The sequence below is a fragment of the Opisthocomus hoazin genome, chromosome 5 (genome assembly GCF_030867145.1).
Source record: "Opisthocomus hoazin isolate bOpiHoa1 chromosome 5, bOpiHoa1.hap1, whole genome shotgun sequence".
NCBI classification, from domain to species: domain Eukaryota; kingdom Metazoa; phylum Chordata; class Aves; order Opisthocomiformes; family Opisthocomidae; genus Opisthocomus; species Opisthocomus hoazin.
Window position 1 is genome coordinate 10693982 of NC_134418.1, and position 21844 is coordinate 10715825.

A 21844-nucleotide genomic window follows, 5' to 3' on the forward strand; every position below is an offset into this window, starting at 1 on the left:
TTTTGTGGTACGTACTCCCTAAAATAAATCCCTGTGGTAGCAGGATATCCAGAAAGCGTAGGTGAGCCTGACCACGGGCTGGAGAGGAAAAGCAAGGTTGGTGTCACTTACCCGCAGCCCCCTTTTTTCACATTAGGATTAAGTAGGTATAGTTTGGCCTTTTTGATCTCTCTATTGCTGAAATTTACAATTTACTTACAGTGACTTATTCATCCTCTTCTGGCAACTGGGTAATTGCTGTATTGTCTATCTGTCTGTCTGACTGATACTCATCACCATGGTATCTGAGGGCTAAATTACAAGGCTAAGATCATTTTTGAAACAGAGCTGATTGATTGAAAAGTCTCCTCCTTAAATTACTTCGAATAAGCCCAGCACTTTCTGAAGAGAGATTTGCAGCTTACACTGGCAGATGAGTACAGTTTTGCAGGTAAAGCACATGACTAGGAAGAAGAGTGAAATAAACTGATACACACTGCCTGTGCAACTCTTTGCAAATCCTCTGGGCTTTAATTTCTCCATCCGTAAAAGCATAATAAAAATTCTTAGATATTGCTGGGAAATACTTTCAGTTCTACTTCACTTAAAATGCTCACAAAAATACTTGAGCAGTCTCACCAGTGCATTTAATTGCCAGCTTCTTCTGTTTGTGCATTTGTTTTGCCCATAGATAATGATGTCAAATAGCAAAGACAGTGGAAAGTACATCAGATCCATGAGTTTTTTGAAGCATAGCTCTTTATATAGTCCAATAAAGCTAGATGGGATCCTCACATTCCCTAAACTGACCTCCAGTACAATACAGATTACAGATGTTTCCCATTAATTCCTCAATGTTTTCTGTAATTTCTAATTAAGCTAGAACATTTTTAGCAAAATAAATATTTAAGCAGATGTCCAGTACACTGTCAGACTATCTCACCCACATAGGAAGGAGACATCCGGTCTTTTTTCAGAGTTTGCTTCTGGGCAAAGTTTATTGCTCAAGCAAATATTGAAATCCCCCAGAAGTGTCAGCCGAATTCAAACCCCTGGTCTCCTGTTGATCCATATGACAGCCAGGTGATAAATCTTTCCTGGTCATTTCATCTGTAGCACTTTCAGGCATGTGACTGCTTTCCCACATCTTTGACCAATGCTAGGAGGGCTCTCTCAGTCCTCTACCTCCAAACGTTTAATCTCACCTCCAGTGGTATTCCCTTGCAAGGACATAAAGCCAGCCGTAGTAGACGAGAGCAAAGGCCCATTTTGCCCAGTGTATTTTCTCCAGCAGTGGCCCAACACAGATGTCTAGGAAGACTACGGGGACAGGACAAGAATAGCTGCTGCTTTCTGCAACTGCCTTCTCAGTCTCCCACCATTTCAGCTCAAAGACTTCCTCAGTGACAATGAAATTCCTGGGTATTCAATAAATTTCGAAGGATTTCTCTCCCCTAAACTTCCTTGGAGTCCCTGTAACTTCTCACTACCACCACACACCGTGCCAAAGAGCTCCACAGCTTAACTTTATTCAGCTGCCCTATCTGGCTGTCAGTGCTGTGGAGCTGAAGTTCATGAGATGCCAAACAGAACTTTTCCCCTTCTGGAAAATTCTTTTTCCCCTCGATAGGGCCTATAGGATTTATTATTTCGTTAGCCTTTCTTGTACCAGTTTCAGATTTTTCTTTCCTTCTGGTCTTTTGTCCAGGGCTTATATTACATTGGACAGGACTGAAAAGCCTGGGTAGTTCCAGCTAATTGGAATCTGTCCATGTCTTCTATACTGGCTCTAATAGAAAAGAATCAATATTTAAAAAATAACTGCAGCTGTTCTACAGTAAAAGTGAATTTGTTTTTTTCCTGCAAGATTGTGTTGCTTGGAATGTTTTATACCCCATACTGTGGAGACTATTGCCTTTTAATATAGGCTCCTTCAAGCACCTACAAACCTCCAAAGGAAAAAAAGCAACTAGAGGAAATCAAAACAAAAAATCGCCAAAAAGCAGAAGTAAGTGTATTATGTTCTTGTTCTAGTCTTTCCTTTCTTCTAACCTGTTTCTTCTGTAATGTTCCATTTTCACAAGTCTTCAAACTTTATCTGAAACGTATTTGGGTTTGTGCCTAATAGCTCCTGGCTCTTTCTCTGCAGTCATGAAGTATCCTCTATTGTGTTCTATCACCCTTTTCAATCTTCCTTTTTTTATTACTAATTGTCTGAGCCAAGGTCCACCTTTTATTCACTATACGAGTACTATGTGAGAAATTATGCAAGCAGCCATGTGAGGTAGCAGAAACACGATTACTTTCTTCTCTTCACAAGCTTGAAATAGTTTGATGGCTCTTTTACTCCCATAGGACATGTGGATATTTAAGGTATTCACTTAATCATTAAGGCTTCCAAATACAAAATGTGTTCAATATTTCTGTTTGTTTTCTATAGTAGCTGATAAATAACCACGTGTCATCATCCACTGTTTTAAAATATCAGCAGATTCTGACTTCTTTTTTGTGCAGACTCGATACTCTCAGCAGGCTGGGAGAGTGGGAAGTCATCATGATTTGTAAAGAAGTGGAGTACATGGTCTGTGTGTTAAGAGAGCAGGAGAAGGGAGGGCCTGGAAAAAAAAAAGAAACAGATCTAGTTATTTGATCCAAACCTTGATAGGAATCCTGATCAATGAGTTAGCTCCTATCATAGTTAAAGCAGATTGTTGTTGTCTTCTCCTTGGAGGGGAATTAATTAAATGTCACTTTCCACTTTCTTCCTCCCCACACTGCAATCACCATACCCAAGCAAATAACAGCATAAGCTTGATAAAAGGCATGCTATTTGACTCCTTTTTATCTGCACTCTCCCACCCCTGTTCTGAAAATGCCTGACTCTAGCTTTCACTAGCCAGTACAAGTGCATTTATCACTGGTCTGGGCTCTCCTCATGTCCTTGTGAAAGGGGCATTGGATTCTGTTCCTAAACTACAGTAAATGCTTTAATGTGTGATAGATTCTAGGGGGATAAACTTTTCATTCCTTTTGCTGGCCTGTCACATTACCTATGCTTGGTATTTCATTATAAAACAATACAACATTGTTTTTTATTCTTTTATTATTTCCATTTTGTGGAGAAAGCACACGCCTATTTGTGTGCTTATTTGTACGTACAAACTTCCTAGAAAAACTGGGGAGGAAAAGCAAGGTATCACAGTGCCTTACATTGGCAAAAATCTATGACAATAAAATCACTTAACTACCAGCCACATTCTTTAGTGGAGAAAATACATTAATACAAAGAACAAAGGAAAAGAAAACCACCACAGAAATAATAGTTGCAATAACAGCAGTTTTTGTCATCTCTGGAATGTTACAAAAGGCATCCAAAGCATTCACAAAGGTCAGTTCCCTAGACTGTTTGCTAAGTAAGCTGAAATGTTTGGTCCTAAAAGAAATATGAATTTAAAATGCCATTTGTTTAATAGCATTCTTGCAGAAGCTATAACTGTCATTATTAACTGTCACGCCTGAGCATCTGTGAGGAGAGAGAAGACTAGAAGCCAAACCCTAGACAGTTAGGGAAGCACTGGTGTTACGGACAGCTGCTGTCCAGAAAGCCATCAGAAAATCTAATCTGTGTTTCACAGCTTTGAGTAGAGATTACTGCTTACAACCCAAAGAAATATCCAAAACCTAGAAATGTGGCTGTCTGTGCTTCCCCCTTTAAAATGACAGGTGGAATTACTTGTAGGGGTGTGCCTCTTAGGGCAACCCTTGGTGCTCAGATCCCCTGATCATAACCTTCTCATTTAACTCAAAAACAAAGCCATTGTTTGTTAGCTGTGTGGAAACAGTTACTACCTATGGTACTGATGTGCCATAGAGAATTATGAAGCTTTTAAGTTGAATTCTGGATGAGCAACATGTTTCATATGGGCACACCTGTGAAAGGCCTGATGCCCTATGCAAAGGATACAGCCAGGCAGAGCTATGTAGAAAATCAAGACTTGCCTACTTCAAATCTTTAATCAGGAATGAAAATTCATATAAGTATTAAGTCAAGCTTTCATTCATTGGAAACAAATTAATATACTGGTCTAGGCTGCAAGGCTTTTTGAGACAGAAAATTCTTATTAGAGAATTTAAATGCAATTGCTTTAATTTTCGAATCTGCTCCTGGAAGCAAATGCTAACCAGTTCAGGTGTGCAACTATGAAGTCTCAAAAGGGAGAGGTATGCTACAAAATACTTTATTACCTAAAAATCCCCAAGTATGAAGATGAAAAATGACTGGAGTATTTATAGATAACTCTAAGTATTTGAAAATCTTTGTTTATGTGGGGTTAGGAATTATGTGCTATCATTGAGGCACCATCTCTGGAGGTATTTAAAAGACATATAGATGCAGAGCTTAGGGACATGGTTTAGTGGTGTTAGGTTAATGGTTGGACTGGATGATCTTGAAGGTTTCCTCCAACCTAAAGGATTCTATGATTCTATTTATAGCTGTACTGTCAGTTCACATCCATGTTATTGTTTTCATATGTAATATACTAACATTTGCCTCTTTGGATGCATAATGCACAACCTCCATTTCTTATACTTCTGGTGGCCCTTTATTATTCTCCTAATTTTGAGACAAGCAGTCTTCCTGTGGTACTACTCCAACAAGTCTCCAAACTGGCAATATTCCTCTAAACCCACATATTGTTTTTCCATTAACTTTTATGACACAGAGCAGCCAAGCTGAGGGAATACAGTCCCATTCACAGAATCACAGAATCACAGAATGGTAGGGTTTGGAAGGGACCTCTGGCGATCATCTAGTCCAACCCTCCTGCTGAAGCAGGGTCACCTACAGCAGGCAGCAGAGGACCTTGTCCAGGTGGGTCTTGAATATCTCCAGAGAAGGAGACTCCACAACCTCCCTGGGCAGCCTGTTCCAGTGCTCCGTCACCCTCAGAGGGAACAAGTTCTTCCTCATGTTCAGACGGAACTTCCTGTGCTTCAGTTTGTGCCCATTGCCCCTTGTCCTGTCACTGGGCACCACTGAAAAGAGTCTGGCCCCATCCTCCTGACGCCCACCGTTCAGATATTTATAAGAATATATTAGGTCCCCTCTCAGCCTTCTCTTCTTCAGGCTGAACAAGCCCAGCTCCCTCAGCCTCTCCTCGTAGGAGAGATGCTCCAGCCCCCTCATCATTTTTGTAGCCCTCCGCTGGACTCTCTCCAGTAGCTCCTCATCTTTCTTGAAGTGGGGAGCCCAGAACTGGACACAGGACTCCAGATGGGGCCTCACTAGGGCAGTGTAGAGGGGAAGGAGAACCTCCCTCGACCTGCTGGCCACACTCCTCCTAATGCATCCTAGGATCCCATTAGCTTTCTTGGCAGCCAGGGCACAGTGCTGGCTCATGGTCAACCTGTCATCCACCAGGACACCCAGGTCCCTCTCCACAGAGCTGCTCTCCAGCAGGTCAGCCCCAAGCCTGTACTGGTGCATGGGGTTGTTCCTCCCCAGGTGCAGGGCCCTGCACTTGCCCTTGTTGAACCTCATCAGGTTCCTCTCTGCCCAACTTTCCAGCCTGTCCAGGTCACGCTGAATGGCAGCACAGCCTTCTGGTGTATCCACCACTCCTCCCAGTTTGGTGTCATCAGCAAACTTCACACAGAATTCTTGCTTTGGTTGATTCCCAGTTTACAACTATGTCACCAAACTATGTATGTAATATATTCATTTCAGCATCACGTCAATATGTTCCATTCACTGTGTTCATCCCCATGGTACCAGACACTTGCACATCAGTATCTGTAGCTAACACCATAAAATGAAATTAATATCCATCAGTAGAATTCTCCCACTATTTAACAATTTCATGAAGTGTGCTTTGACGCTCTATTTTGTCTTCCCAATATCCATGTCAGCTAAGAGCTGAATACATTTCTATGTATAGATAATACTTCATAGTCAAATAAAACATCACTGTTACTTTTTTAGCATTATTTTAGTCAGTATTTGGACCTTCCTTTGTGTGGTCATTTGATATGAAATATTCCCACTAAGTTGCATGTACATAGCAAGTTTTTGTGGCTATAACAATTCCAAAATACATCGCCTGTGATCATATTTGTTACTCCAGATGAATATTCAAGGATAAGTTTTGATAAATACATAGTTTTTTTTCCTGAGTACTTGAAAATCTGTCTCTGAAATGTATTTTGGTTTGAACTGCAGAACACACGTGACAGTGTGAAGAGTAAACCAGCATTGCAGGCTCAAAAGATCCAAAGCAAGGTGAGTAACCTTTAAGGTACTGTTGTCAGATGTACTTGAAGACTTTGGAGTGAAAAACACACATGCAAATTCTGTGGTGATGCAAACTCACCTGGAATCCATGTTTTTACACGTGGCCAGAAGAATGGGATGGATTGTGTCTATGGCTCATAAATTTTGGCTTATGCACCATTAACAATCCACAAACAAATGGTCAGGGAGCAACAAGAGTGTGGCTACTCCAGGAGGGAAGAGAAACAAGGAGCCAAAGATAATAAAAGCACAGGCAGCGCCCTCACCAACCAGGCGACAGTATCTGAACATGAAGTTAGTGGTAGTGACAGGTTCTGCTGACAGCCAGTCACCTTTAGACAAAGCAAGGTGACAAGTCAGGTCTGGGGTTCACCCACGAAGTCCAGTCAGGGGACAAGGCTACAACAGCAGCCCATGTCTATGGTAGCAGGAGACAGAACTGGAGAGGCAACCAGGAGCAGAATCACCTCCCATGTAACAGGAAAGGACTGGAGCCCATACCTGAGCTTAAGTGGGGCTGCTGGACCAGTGAGCTGAGGGTGTGAGCGGAGGTCCTAGGTGAGGCTGGTCAGGGCAGTTAAGACCTGTTCATTCCCTGCGGCCTGGGCAGATAAGTTGTGTGCAGTTGCACAACATAATCATATTGCATTAACAGTGTTTTCAATTCCAACGGGCCAAGTTTTTATGTAAAATGGTAAGGACTGAGAACAGTTCACAGGAAAAAAAATAAAGAATTGTGAACCCCTGGCTTAAGAACTCAGCACAGGGACAGAAGAGTCTTGCTTCTGTAAATCAGTTTCAAAACGAGATCCTAAAGAATGCTGAGCAATCATTCCAGCTAATGGCTGTCTGATACACAATACACAATCAGTCTGGATATTTGTCTTGTTTCCTTTACTCACACACTGAGGTAATAAAATCCACTATGCTGACTGCTTCTTTGCTACTATTTCCAAGGGTCAGAGACTTGTAAATGTGGAAAATGGGCTGTTCAGCCTTAACAGTACAACACATGAAAACTCATATTGCTATTTCTGCAAAAACTGTACTACAGATAATCTTCAGTCTTATGTTATTCAATCTGTCACCTTTCATTTGTTTCTAGTTCATATGCAGAATGATTTAATGGGGAAGCTGTGCTTGTATTGTGACCTCAAATACCTTGTGAGCAGGTCTGCCTACTCTTTAAAACCATGTATTTAGGTGCAGCTCATAGCCACTTTGGAATGACTGATCCCCTGCTTGGGGACCTGGGCATCTGGCAACCACTTCTAAAGCATATCTGGCATTTATCACATACTGAGGTTATCTCTAATAACAGTATCACCTACTCAGTCTGCTTGCTTACAATTCAGCAGCATTTAAATTACAGGAAAGTAATACGATCCCAGTTCCTTCTGCACTCAAAAGAGGAGAAAAAAACAATACAGGAAAAATTTACAGGAATGAAGTTCAACGAGGCCAAGTGCAAGGTCCTGCACGTGGGGTGGGGCAATCCCAAACACAAGTACAGGCTGGGCAGAGAGTGACTTGAGAGCAGCCCTGAGGAGAAGGACTTGGGAGTACTGGTGGATGAGAAGCTCAACATGAGCCGGCAATGTGCGCTTGCAGCCCAGAAAGCCAGCCGTGTCCTGGGCTGCATCAAGAGAAGCGTGGCCAGCAGGTCGAGGGAGGGGATTGTGCCTCTTTATTCCGCTCTTGTGAGACCCCACCTGGAGTCCTGCGTCCAGCTCTGGAGCCCCCAACACAAGAAGGACACGGCGGGAGTTGGGGCTGTTCAGCCTGGGGAAGAGAAGGCTCCAGGGTGACCTTATAGCAGCCTTCCAGTACCTGAGAGGGGCCTACGGGGAGGATGGAGAGGGACTTTTCATGAGGGTGTGTAGTGATAGGACAAGGGGGAACAGCTCTAAACTAAAAGAGGGCAGATTTAGATTAGATATTAGGAAGAAATTCTTCCCCATGAGGGTGATGAAACACTGGCCCAGGTTGCCCAGAGAAGCTGTGGCTGCCCCCTCCCTGGCAGTGTTCAACGCCAGGTTGGATGGAGCTCTGAGCAACCTGGTCTAGTGGAAGGTGTCCCTACCCATGGCAGGGGAGTTGGAACTAGATGATCCTTAAGGTCCCTTCCAACCCAAACCATTCTATGATTCTATGATGCTATGATTCTATACATAGTTAACCCAAACACATATGGCCTGTAAGTATGTGGACTTAGTTTAAGACTCTGTATATTCCACTTCCTTTTCTGATAATTTAAAATAGTGCGGACTAATGAGAATCAAACCATCTACCTAAATTGCATAATGAAAAATATGGATCTGTCCTCTTATGCCATTGACTAGGGCCACCTCTAACACCTGCTAGTATCTCTTCTAGGCACACAATCAGTTTACCTCATCTAAACACAGTTGCCTTAAAGGCTGGTTAGGTGATAATCAAGATGCTGCTATAACTCTCAAGCTGAGATAGGCATATTGTTATTGACTTTTAAAATACTTTATATTCCTGCTGCCTTCCTGCCTGTGCAACTCTGTGAGCAGACTAATCCTAAAAGGAAGGTTTATCCAAGATGTATAAACAAGATTTTAATCTGTCCTCAAATTAATGAAATTACATAATATTTTAACCAACTAGTATTTTCTTTCCTCTTTTTAGAGTGCCCAAAGTGTATTAAATACATTTTTTTCATCTCAGACACTTTTATTATGTGCTGCAGCAACTCTTTCTCATTGCTGCTACAAAATATCTATTCATCCTTTCCACTGGAAGAACAAGTCAGCACAGATGCACCACCACTCTGTCTCAGTCTGCCTCTTGCTCCTATCAGGCCTTTCTCTTTACATAGTTATTGGTTTTGGTGAGCTATTGTATGTTCACTAGAAAGAGCGAATACAGGTTTTTTCCACAAGAATTACAGTGTTCTGCAGTTTTCCTGATTATTTCCATTTTCTCATCTTGAAAAAAGGGAAGAAAAGTCACAACAGAAGAGAACAAGTAAAATTCAAAATTTCCTTGATATCACATGACGTAGAAGAATCCATTCAGTTATATTACTCATACCTGTCTGCATCTATTTTGGAAGTCCTAGTTACTCTGACTATATGGGGTGTTATTTTGGGAGTCCTAGTTATTTTGACTATATGGGCTGTCATATTTCTGTTTCATTGTCATACAGTCATATTTCTGTTTAATAAACTGGGAAACTGAAGGAAGGACACCATTAGGCATTAACAAGAGTAAGTATAGCGAGTCAAACAAAAGAAGGAAGATACATTGGTTTGGATTCTTTTCCTAAATTCTTCGAGTTATTATCATTTTATCAAGAGACAGACAGGTGATTAAAATGTGCATCTGTGTGGAAAACACAATAATTCTACTTAGTGAATTTCTAGGTGATAGCATGTGTTTGTTACCCTCAACCTACTTAATATCAATTACAAAGCATCCTTTTTCCAGTTAGCTTATGCATTTCAGGAGACGGCAGTATGTATTTGTGCGTACAATATTTGCAGTATGTAGCTTGAGTGATTCTGCGCATCTGTTTGTCAGCCACTCATTAAGCTGCTAATTTGGAATTTAAATACATGTTTGGATTCTGAACACTTGTTTGGATTTAGGTCAAATGTGTCATGACTAAGCTTTGTTTTCTGCAGGAATGATGCCAGTTCTTCCCCCACCAGCACTGCTCTGCCTCAGTTCAGATCAGGTCTATTATACATGTCTGCAAAGGTGATAAAATTTTTCTGAATAGCCTACTTCTGCAGGGAACATTTTTAACTGGCAGAGAGTTTGTTCCCCTCCTCCCTCAGTGTCTAGAGGTTGTCTGGGAGTTAGTCCTCCTCAGGCAATACTTTGGAGAACAGCAAAGCAGCCACAAGATCTAGTCCAAGTTACATCACAAGGCCTGAAAGTCACTGAGAACTGTACTCCACTTCTACTGTCTAGAAAATGGATATGGCAATTGGTGATGCCAGTTGTCTTGGAACTATTCTGAAGTTCTAATAGTGATTGTTTGTAAAACACTTCTGAGACCTTCCTATGAAAGGTGCTGCTTATGTTTTACTTTCATGGTTTTGGCTAACTTGCCGTCTTTGAGAGCAGCAGTTTATTTTCTTTGTCCAAAGTAGATGGAATCCCTGCACACTCTGTATATGAGCACTGAAAAAAATGAAAGGAAGTGAACATGTTCTATGGGATTTGACATGGTCCAAGAGTGATTACAAATTTATAATCCACTTGGGGGACTTTGCTGATTTCTTAAGCAGCTTGAGTGGTTCATGAACAGCATGCAATTTCATTGTGAATGTCAGATTAATGCTAGATGAATGCTTTAAGAAAAATTTATGCTGTCTTAGGTCGATTTATTTAACCCATTGAAATGTTTTTATATTCTATTTCACGGTTTACATTACTAACTCTAGTATATACATTCCCTTTCCTGACAGGCTGACAATATACCTATTAAATTAAATGCTGCAGCTATTTTAAGAGAGGGCGCCCTCTATCAGCGGAAAATGGAACAGGAGCTCAAGAGGTAAAATCACAGTTTTTTCTCAGATTAGTTTTCACGTCCCTGAGTATAGAATAATTAACCACATTAAAAATAATTACGTAAATGCCAGGTAAACTAAAATAGTGGATCTGTTATAAGGCATTGGGGAGCTATTCTATAAACATGGTTGACAAATAAAGAGAAAAGTGGACTGAAATGGAAGTCTACATTAAAGTCATTGTTTTACTGTAGATGCTATACAGTGGGACTGTGTTCTGGCTTAGCACTCTGGCTAGTGTCCACCCGCAAAGTCCAATAAGGATCACTTGTTATATTTGATTCCCCAGAATAAATAATAATGCAAATACACATCTATTTCTGTGTCCATTATAAAAGATGCATATAAATTAAGCCAAATCATTTCATATACCTCCATTTTCTTCAATGGTTTGTGGTCAGCTACATGCCAAATTTGATACTTGAACTTGTTTATATGTATATAAAACTTGTTTCTATGTATACAAAAATACCTGTCGATTTCTATCACAGTAAGATATGGAGGACTACGAATGTGCTGCTCCACATGGCAACACGAGCCAGGAGCTGCGGGTGACAGAAAGGCATGCAGGGACAATGCCCTTGCTGTCCGCAGCTCAGTTCCGTAGTACCCTGGCAAGGCAGCAGAGCAGATCCAGTGACAGACAGCACATCATTGGACGGTCCAGCAACTGCCAGATGTGACAAGTCAGGGCCCAGGTCAAGCCAGGAAGCCAAGTGAACAAGGCAGCGTCAACAAGGTGCTAGGCTGGGCGCAGGCATACCTACAGCATAGCTTAGGCAAGGACAAAGGCTGTTAACAGCTGCCTAAATGTGGCTTCTGGGAAGAAACTCTACACACACAACGGGGCTTTTCACAGCTCTTCCTCACACAGCTCTTTTCACTCCCGTCTGATCCAACGTTACATAGTTGCACTGAAACAGAGCTAACTTTGAACACAAGCAACTAAATCCTAGGCAGGGGTGGGGAATAAGAGGCTGCAGGTCCTTTTGGTGCACTTAAGGCTCTAAGGCACCCTGACACAAGGATTCCTCTGACCTAAGGAATCCTTATTCAGCAGCATAGGTTTTCAGTGGCCATTAACTAGCGAGCGGGTGACTCCTGCATGGCCACTGCAAGTTGTATTCTACAACTAGAATTACAGAACATTTTCTCTAGTCATTTTAACCAAGATAAAACCTATATCATGTCATATTGATTTAGTATTATTTCTAATCCGCCCGATTTAGCAGGCTAAGCACTAAATATTGTTGGCATTTTAAGTCCTGGAATGACTGCCTAAGGTTGGATTTAATCTTTGGACCTGGCAAATTTTGGTATATGGACCAGGATTTTAGCAGTAAAATATTATGCATCACTCAGCTTCTGTTATCAGCTATGTCTGTATATTGAGGTTCTTTTATATTACATAAGATACTGTTCACACCGTCTGGCAGAATCTTGTTCCAGTCAGCAAAGGAGTGACTTAACACTATTTTATACCAAGTTTTAATCTTCAGCTGCATTTAACACACAACAGATACATACATATATGCATTAGGGAGCAGCAGTAAGGCGCAATTCACTGCAGTTTTGTGTCTCTGCCCTAATTCTTGGCTCCTTCAGTCCTCTGCTGCAGAACTTTGATAGGCCTGCCCCAGGGCTTGGCTATGCTTTTCTCTCTCAGACGAGCACAAAAAATAAGAATGTTTTGCTTAATAGCTGAATATTACTTTGCCTCATTACAGCAATATTATTTACTTGACAAAATACAAAACAGAAGTAGAGTTAAGCAGAAAAGTTTTTAGTTCTCTGTGTTAAAGTGGACAAGAAGATTGCCAAAGAGAAAAAGTATGTGGTCGTTCTACCTCTAAGCAAATTAATCCTCTGAGAAAATGTACATATCTTCAGCCTGATTTTCCTTGCTGCTTAGGAGAATCCATACATAGCTAAAGTTTGCCCTCTCTTGGGGCTTTTTTTTACTGAAAACTTTCGGGTCCATGCCCTCATGCACTCTCTTCCAGCCTGGCTTTCCCAGGCTTTCCAGGTAGTATGAACTACCTCTTAGGCTGGAGTTAAAGTATCGCTGTCAAATGATTTTGCGTTGACCGCCCTTTTTCCCTGCAGAAATCAAACACCTTAGATCATAACAAACTACTAAAAATGTTTCACGAACCAAGGCAGTGTTGCAGAGCCAGATCCCTAGAATAGCGTACTCTTTCTTCTCTCTTGCAGAATTGAGAATTTGCTACAAGGGGCTGGAGACCCATCTGAATTCTTGGAATGGCAAAAACAGATGCGTGGAAAAGATTTGGAAGAGCAGCTGGCTGAAATAGAGTGTAGGAGGCTTCAAGGGAAACTGAGTCATGAAGAGGCAGTTCTAGCCCATCAGAATGTAACTCAAGAAAATAAGAAAAAAGCTGAGCTAATGAGAGAAGAGGTAATACGTACAACGATGCTCAAATTTTGCTTACATTCAAGCAGTGCAAATCATACCACAGATGATACCTACTATAAGAAGGTGTAAAAGTTCTACACAGTGTCTTTACTCACTGGGGTCTGCAAACAATAGAAAAATAGTGCTATAACTTCCAGACATAGCAATCCTTACACATTAAAGTACTTTTTACAAGTGTTTGATTTTATTGATAACACTTATGAAGTAAATTGAATGTAACGGAAGGTTACAGCATTCTCACATATCTTCATGTCATTGTGCGTATTCTTTTTGAACAGATACTGAGATACTGAGCACTGCTTACAATGAAATCACCAGTATATGACTGATTTCATTATCTTGTTAAAATGAGAGCCACAAATATGAAAGAATTTGTTTTCTTAAACCGATATAATTCAATTTACTTCATGTCATCTGACATGCCTACATCTCTCTTAGGTGGAAATTCAGGCAGAGAACCCTCTTTGGATCTGTATGTATGGAAAACTGAATACTTACGCCAAGAAGTTTTTTCACGCAGTTTCCAATCTAGCAAATCAGTTTCCCAAAAACATTGCTAGATCTTTTCATTTTTTTCCCAAACTCATGTGACATTTTTCCAGTGCCTTTCCTATAAACTAAATCAGTGATCAAGAAATGACTAATACTATAGATTTTAAATTTTTCATAGTCGCTATCACAGGTTTTTCTTTTCTTTTCGCCCAGTTTGCTCCTATGCCCTGTAGGCCAACCAGTACTTTTCTCCTGGCCACCTCTCACAGATGTCTCAGCAACTTAAGATGTGACCACAAATGTACAAGATTTTCATGAAGGCCGTGCTGCAAAAGGGAAAGCTACTTAATGAGTTGCTTCTCTGTCCTTTAAAAAAATCTTTCAACCTTCTTTGGCACTGAGTCTTCATGTCTGTTTGGACAGGCTGTAGCAAGAACTTGAAAGTGAACCCTACTATGTACAACTGAGCGTAGTCACCCACACTTATTCCAAAATTGTTGTAATTATTATATTCACCTCACTTTCAAAGCATGTATGTTTTATTTGTTAACAGAAATGTCCCAGTATGTATAGATTTGGGGATGTGCAAATCAGACTTGCTCTAACCTGACCAATTCCAGGTAGCTCCCTTCGCCTGCCAACAGATGCCAGCAGGGCACTTCATCCATATGGAGATCTCCACAAATACTGAGCACCACTTCCCCATTCACCAACAGCTGTCGTTCTGACTCTCCTCCTTCTTTTAAAACTGTAGTTTTCCATCTAAAAGAACAGTAAGGAGTGTAGTCTGGGAAAATCCAGGTTCCTGCTTCCTGTTCATTTCCTCTGACAAAGAAGGAGCACGATAGCCAAAAGTGGACTTCTGTATGTTACAGAGAGCTGATTTTGGCCCAAGAAGATCCTGAAGGCACATAACCAGCTGTGTATTAGATTGGCACTCTTCTTGGTATCCCACTATCAGATCCAGAGACAGCTTCTTTTGTCTGCTTTTAGAAACATCTGAGAGGAAATCCTGGAAAATAGCAGTATGAATGTTATGGAGGGCTGTTGTGGGTAAATAAAACATAGAGAGGGGAGCTTAAATCTGGGTCTCTATGTTGTCCCCAGCCAACATCCTTTGCTACTTTTGTGGATGATGTAATACTTAGAATCCATTTGTCCTTGCACTATTTCAATGATTTGACACACTCAAGATCACGTGTTATCAGAAATTTTATTTATCTGTTTGTCTGGGATTTAGAAAGCAGAGCTGATGCAGCAATATGCAGAGAAACGTCTACAGGAACAGCAAGAAATGAGAGAGCTGGTGGAGCAGGTCGTCGAAGGACACAAGAATGCGAAGCAAGCAAAAATAAAGCTCCAGAAATACAAACAGCAGATAGGTATTTATATATTGCCAGAAAAATGAGAGATGCTGCCAAATGTCCCCAGATTACTTTATTTTAGTGGGCCAATTTTTACAGAAAGGAAAAGGAACTTGAGGGAAAGATGCAGGCTATACATTTCCATGAATGCATGAATAAGAATTCTAGGAATAAGTTGGTAATGGGTAGATCAGAAATTCTAAGCTACTGGTCATGGGTATTACTCTTTATTTAAAAGGGATAAATACAGCACTAATGTTCTGCAACTAGTTTCCCTTACATCTAAAAGCAGCATATGTGAATGACTGTACTTTTTGGCAAATCAAGTTATGAAGCTCAGATTCTTGTGATTTATATCATTAAGAGAAGATTTGCCTAGCAACCACTGTGAAAGAATCATGGCTTAAAATTGTCTTCTCAGAGAATACAGTTCAGAGAAGACGACTGTAGCTAAGGAAAGAAAAGCCGTCTCCTAGAAAGACAGTATCACAAGGGGGGTGGATGTACCACCTCCAAGACAGACCAGCCGTTAGGATGAAGGGAAATAATGTTACTCATCCTTCATTATTCTTGAAGAAAATTCTTCAGTTAATGCATTAGCTAATGAAGTCCAGGGAGAAGGCTGTTCTGACTGGCATGGCTGTACACATTCCAGTGCAACACCAGGTTAACATCTGCTACACGAATAAGCTACCTCTAGTCATGCATACTGTGGTGAGCAGACTTTTCCCTGCCTATGTGTCTCCATACTTGATCAGTACAGGTTGAGGGGGTCGGAGGGTGTTAGCCACTCTGAAATGGGTGAGAAAAGCCTAGCAGCCTTTGCAATTCAATGATTTCTACCATATATATATCTTCAAAAACTATGAATATTTGCTATTGTCTAATATCCTTTTATTAAATAATGAAACCATATGCACTAATTAGAACCGAAATTGCAAAGCAGTAATTCAAAGTGTCTACTTTATGTATATATATAGTATGTTTATGTGTTGAATAGAATGATAGATAGTGGAGGTGGGAAGTACTCATTTGTTTCTCTGATCATTCCTCCCACCAATGCCAGACTGTTCCCTCAAGTACCTTTAGATCATTACTATTATCACTATTCACAAATGCATGTGAATTTTCTTCCAGATGGACTACTTGTTAAAATATGCAGTCAGCTAACAGAGATTAGTCCTTTTCTTTCAGTTCAGGAAGTTTGCGAAGAAAATCGAGAACTTCTTCGGCAAGCTTTAGAAGAAGAGGAGGAGAAGCTTAGGAAAAGATATGAACTAATTCAACAAATACGAGCCATTGAGTCTTTACCAAGACTCAGACACAAGTTTGTTGATTTAACTGAGGTAAGCTCAAAAGGAAAAGTTACTGTTTTTGCATAAATGCGTATTGTACATATTCACACATTCAGAGGAATTGTGTACTGCATGCAGATATATTGCAGTCTGGATGCTAGCATTACGCACAAAGTGACCCCATGACGCAAAGGTTAGATATGAAATGGAACTTTCACAGAGTTTATAAAATGAAAATTTTACCAGGAAGAATATTCTGGTGGTAAGAGAAATCTTTGTCCCCTTGAACTTCCTTTTAATTTTGCCAACAGGATCTGGGTTTCCCACTATCTTTCGAAAGGAGACTGACAAGTGATTACAGAATCACAGAATCACAGAATAGTAGGGGTTGGAAGGGACCTCTGTGGGTCATCTAGTCCAACCCCCCTGCCGAAGCAGGGTCACCTACAGTAGGCTGCACAGGATCTTGTCCAGGCGGGTCTTGAATATCTCCAGAGAAGGAGACTCCACAACCTCCCTGGGCAGCCTGTTCCAGTGCTCCGTCACCCTCAGAGGGAAGAAGTTCCTCCTCATGTTCAGACGGAACTTCCTGTGCCTCAGTTTGTGCCCATTGCCCCTTGTCCTGTCACTGGGCACCACTGAAAAGAGCTTGGCCCCATCCTCCTGACACCCACGCTTCAGATATTTGTAGGCATTTATAAGGTCCCCTCGCAGCCTTCTCTTCTTCAGGCTGAACAAGCCCAGTTCCCTCAACCTCTCCTCGTAGTGGAGATGCTCCAGTCCCCTCACCATCCTTGTAGCCCTCCGCTGGACTCTCTCCAGTAGCTCTTCATCCTTCCTGAACTGGGGAGCCCAGAACTGAACACAGTACTCCAGATGAGGCCTCACCAGGGCAGTGTAGAGGGGAAGGAGAACCTCCCTTGTCCTGCTGGCCACACTCTTACAACATGTTCTATCCATCTTCACAAATTCAGAGATTTGTCAGTCCTGGGTAAGGACTGAATGAACACAAAGTTTGGATTCATGTACCGTTGTTCATATTGCAGTGCTGATTGCCATGGTAATTAGCAAAATTAATTTCCTCTGCTTTGAAAACTGTCACCATTCAGGTATATGAAAGAGACTGTCAAGAGAACCCAAAACCTGCTGAGCTGTTATGCATGTACTGTGTAAGTGATGTGTGTGTGGTTAAGTCTCCAGTAAAGGTGTCCCAGACTTCTTGGACTTACTATTGATGCACAAAAGGATCTGCCTGAGACTGGGCTCTGCAATGTCCACCTCTGCAGAATTTCCAGACTTAGGAAGCATCTGGAAATCTATTCTCTTACCACCACCCCAGAAGCAGAGTAGCTTAAGCTGCTCTTCCATTTTTCTTTTGCATATTGAAAGAAGAGTAACTCAGTAATATAAAATGATACTAGCAATTTTAAATATATTCCTTTGGGTTTTTTCTTTGCTTTCTTTTATGAGTATTCAAATGAAGATCACAAATTAAAAAACGTCCATGGCTAGCTGGCAGAAACCATACAGAAGGAATAGGTCTTCCTTCCATGGGGCTGTTGGAACTGTCAGTACAATACTTAGGTTTTATGTCCAGCTGCTCTGAAGAGAACTGAGCCATTCATTGATTCCAAAGCTACCTACTATCCTTGCAGCCACCAGATAAATCTCCTAACTCATTTATCAGATTTTAGAATACATTTAATGTTAAAGTGTAAAATAAGTGAACAAGAATAAAATCAGCTCCCCAGATGTCCCATCCTACTTTATTCTTTTTGTTTGCCTTTATGGCTGCTGCCATCACTTCTTCCCTTTTCCAGCCAAAGAAGGCAATTCTCTTTTTTCAAACCCAGACTCACTCCGCCCATTTGTGGAGCAATACTGGTGAACCACAGTGGAAAAAGCAGGGAAAAAAGTGAAGAGTACAAAGAATTATTGTACACCACAGATACTGTAAACTGTCTGCATGAAAATCCCAAAAGGTACTCCAATCTATAGGTCTTTCACTGCTTCAGATAGAGTTGGATATTGTGTCAACCCTAAACAGAACCCTTACCATGGTCTCGCTGCACATTTGTTAGCCAGATGATTCAGTCACAAGATGTAGGCTGCAAAGACAAAACAATATAATGCAGTCAGACGTGGAAATGTCATTACTTTTTCAATCACAACAACTTCTGTAAAATGGTGCAGGCTCTCATTCAGGAAAATGAAGGTGACTGGAATGTCAGTACTTTCTTATTTTTGAACCTAGTTCATTTCATTGCCATTTACAGTGGGTGTCGACCCCTCACGTAGAGCTTCTGCTGAAATACTGTTTGTTTCTAAGTACAGAATATGGCTTTAAATACATTTTCCCATCTAGCTTATCTCAAAAGACAAAGCAGAAAAAGACAGCAGGTTTCAAGTTATATATGAAAAACACATAAAAAATTCAAGCTTATCCTATGTGTAAGGTTACTAAAGTGTAAGGTTGCTGTAAATGGAGTGGCCATGTAGGTCGCAATGCAAGTACAAGAGAATGGACCTGAATGATATGGATGGACAGTTAGATGGATAAGGAATTGGCTGGATGGCTGAATCAAAAGACTTACAGTCAATGACTCGGTGTCCAAGTGGAAACCAGTAATGGGTGCTGTCCCTCACGGGTCTGTACTGGCACCAATACTATTTAATGTCTTCCCTAATGACATAGATGGTGGGATTAAATGCACCCTCAGCAAGTTTGCGGTTGACACCAAGTTGGGTGGTGCAGTTGATGCACTTGAGGAAAGAGACCTTGACAGGCTTGAGGAGTGTGCCCATGTAAACCTCCTGAAGTTCAGCAAAGCCAAATGCAAGGTTGTGCACATTGGTCAGGGCAATCCCCAGTACTAATACAAACTGGGGAGTGAATTGATTGAGAGCAGCCCTGTGGAGAAGTACTGGGGGGTGAATTGATTGAGAGCAACCCGGAGAAGTACTTGGGGATATTGGTAGATGAAAAATTTTATATGAACTGGCAATGCACACCTGCAGCCCAGAAAGCTGCATCAAAAGCAGCATGGCCAACAGGTTAAGGGAGGGGATTCTTCCCCTCTGCTCCGCTCTGGTGAGACCTCACCTGGAGCCCTGCATCCAGCTCTGCAGCCCTCAGCACAGGACAGACATGGATCTGAACAAAAATGATCCGAAGGCTGGAACACCTCTGCTGTGAGGAAAGGCTGAGAGAGCTGGGGCTGTTCAGCCTGGAGAAGAGAAGGCTCCAGGGAGACCTTATAGCAGCCAAGTACGGTGTATAGCAACAAGTATAAAGATGTTTTACCAAGGCCTGTAGAGACATATCAAGGGGCAATGGTTTGAAACTGAGAGAGGGTAGATTGAGATTGGACATAAGGAAGACATTTTTTTACGATGAGGGGGATGAGTCCCTGGAACAGATTGCTCAGAGCAGCTGTGGATGCTCCCTCCCTGGCAGTGTTCAAGGCCAGGCTGGATGGGGCTTTGAGCAACCTGGTCTGGTGGAAGGTGTCCCTGCCCATGGCGGGGGGTTGGAACAGGATGATATATAAGATCCCTTCCAACACAAACCATTCTATGATTCTATGATTTTATGTCTCAACTTCACAGTTCCCTTATACTCACTATTACAATCACACTCTGAGTGAATTACCACACTTGCAGTGATAGCTTGCCCTGGTTTTTTTTATTTATATAAAAGGCTTTTTCACAATTAGTGAAATTAAGTATGATTTTATGTCTCAACTTCACAGTTCCCTTATACTCACTATTACAATCACACTTTGAGTGAATTACCACACTTGCAGAGATAGCTTGCCCTGTTTATTTTTATTTATATAAAAGGCTTTTTCACAATTAGTGAAATTAAGTACTTGTCCATAAAATTCTCATTCATTCTCATTAAGTACCCAGTTCTTCCCTTGATGGCACTTAAGTTCCTTAACACCAGCATTATCTACTGCACAAGTATAGGACTTTTCATATTTTAGGAACCACTTCACTGAATATTTTTGAAATGCAGATACTCAAAATATTCAGCCTCTACCATTCTATGCTTTTAGGAAATTCTCTTTCCTAGACCTGTTTGGTGTCTGCTTGCCATGCTCAAACACTACCACTGGTATATTTGCCCTGTTGCAAAACAGTTTCCTTTCACTCCCTGTGAATACAACTTGCTGGTCATTGACTAGCTATTTGCAAATTCACTCTAAACTGAAATCTGGGAAGGAGATGAATGATCATCTACTGTTTCAGTAACCTATGGTAGTACATATTTTTCAAAGAGATGCGAAAATAAAGACTGCTTAATGTTGAACTCTTTTATCACTCTTCTGATCAGTCTTCTACTGATGGTGACCAGTGTTTAAGTAAGTCATGTTTGGTACATGAGGAGCATGGAAGCAGAAACCACTGAGCCAAAAAAACCACTGAGCCAAAACTGAAGAGCCAGATTTTAGATGAAAAAACAGTGATGATCTCTTCTTACTGACTCAACTTTTGAAGCTTTGAAAGAGAGGCTATGGGGACCAAAATAGCGGGAGAGCCTCTTGGAGGAGTCCCCAGGCATGACCACCCAAGACACCTTCTCCTTCACTGACAAGCTTGTATCATTAGATTCTCGAGACTAACTCGGTAATAATCCCTCTTAAGCACCAATGTTGTAGAAGCAGAAAGCCAAGGCTGGTTATTTGTCGTACTCTACTTTGTGGTTTATTGTCCCTGCCCGCACGCATCACCTTCCTGTTTTCTTCATCTTTCTTGGCTTTCCCCCTATTTCTTGGACCCACTGCTTTGAACAGCCAGAGAATGATCACTGGAGGATGAGTACCTGACTAGAATGCTTACACAGAATCCCAGACCAGAGAAGAGGGACTGGCCACAGGTCAATTCTTGCAGCCAAGCTGACAATCTGAGCATCTGCCTATGACAGAGCATCCTTCTCTTTTCCTGGTTTTTTTTTTCCTTCCCCTTCATGTTTTGTTTTGAGAAAAGCTTAAAATCAGAAAGGCGACTACTGTTCTGTCAACAACTTGCTCAGTATTCAGTACAAGGGCTTTTTTCTTCTGCTGAAAAGGATTGCTTGAAAAAATGAAGGCTCTTTAACTGAATAATTTCTCTCCATTAAAAGGACATTAATGAGTTTTACTTACATATGTTTATCGTTACCACTTAATTTCAGTCTGAGAAATACAATTTGGAGAAGTGGTTGTTCTTTTGGATTCCACCACCCCCTCCTTCATCCTTTCCAAACTTCGTCATTGATTTTCTGTCACTAGTTCTATGGAACTAAGTAGACTAAGGTCTCTGTGATTAAAATCCTTACCAGTGTTTCACTCTTAATGTTATACAACTGTATAGCAAGAGTCATCTTGACATCCTGCACCCGTGTATTCCATTATAACATGCCATGGTACAATATACACACCAAAGATGTG

General features: G+C 41.2%; 1 protein-coding gene across 1 annotated transcript in view; it reads left to right on the plus strand.

Annotated features, from left to right (window-relative positions):
* CFAP99 (cilia and flagella associated protein 99) overlaps positions 1-21844 on the plus strand; it is a 64317-nt gene that overhangs the window by 30126 nt on the left and 12347 nt on the right. Inside the window, exons 7-12 of the mRNA XM_075420390.1 lie at positions 1907-1987; positions 6200-6259; positions 10717-10805; positions 13036-13240; positions 14991-15132; positions 16309-16460. Of these exons, the coding sequence (XP_075276505.1) occupies positions 1907-1987; positions 6200-6259; positions 10717-10805; positions 13036-13240; positions 14991-15132; positions 16309-16460 (729 nt within the window). The remainder of the gene's footprint in view (positions 1-1906; positions 1988-6199; positions 6260-10716; positions 10806-13035; positions 13241-14990; positions 15133-16308; positions 16461-21844) is intronic.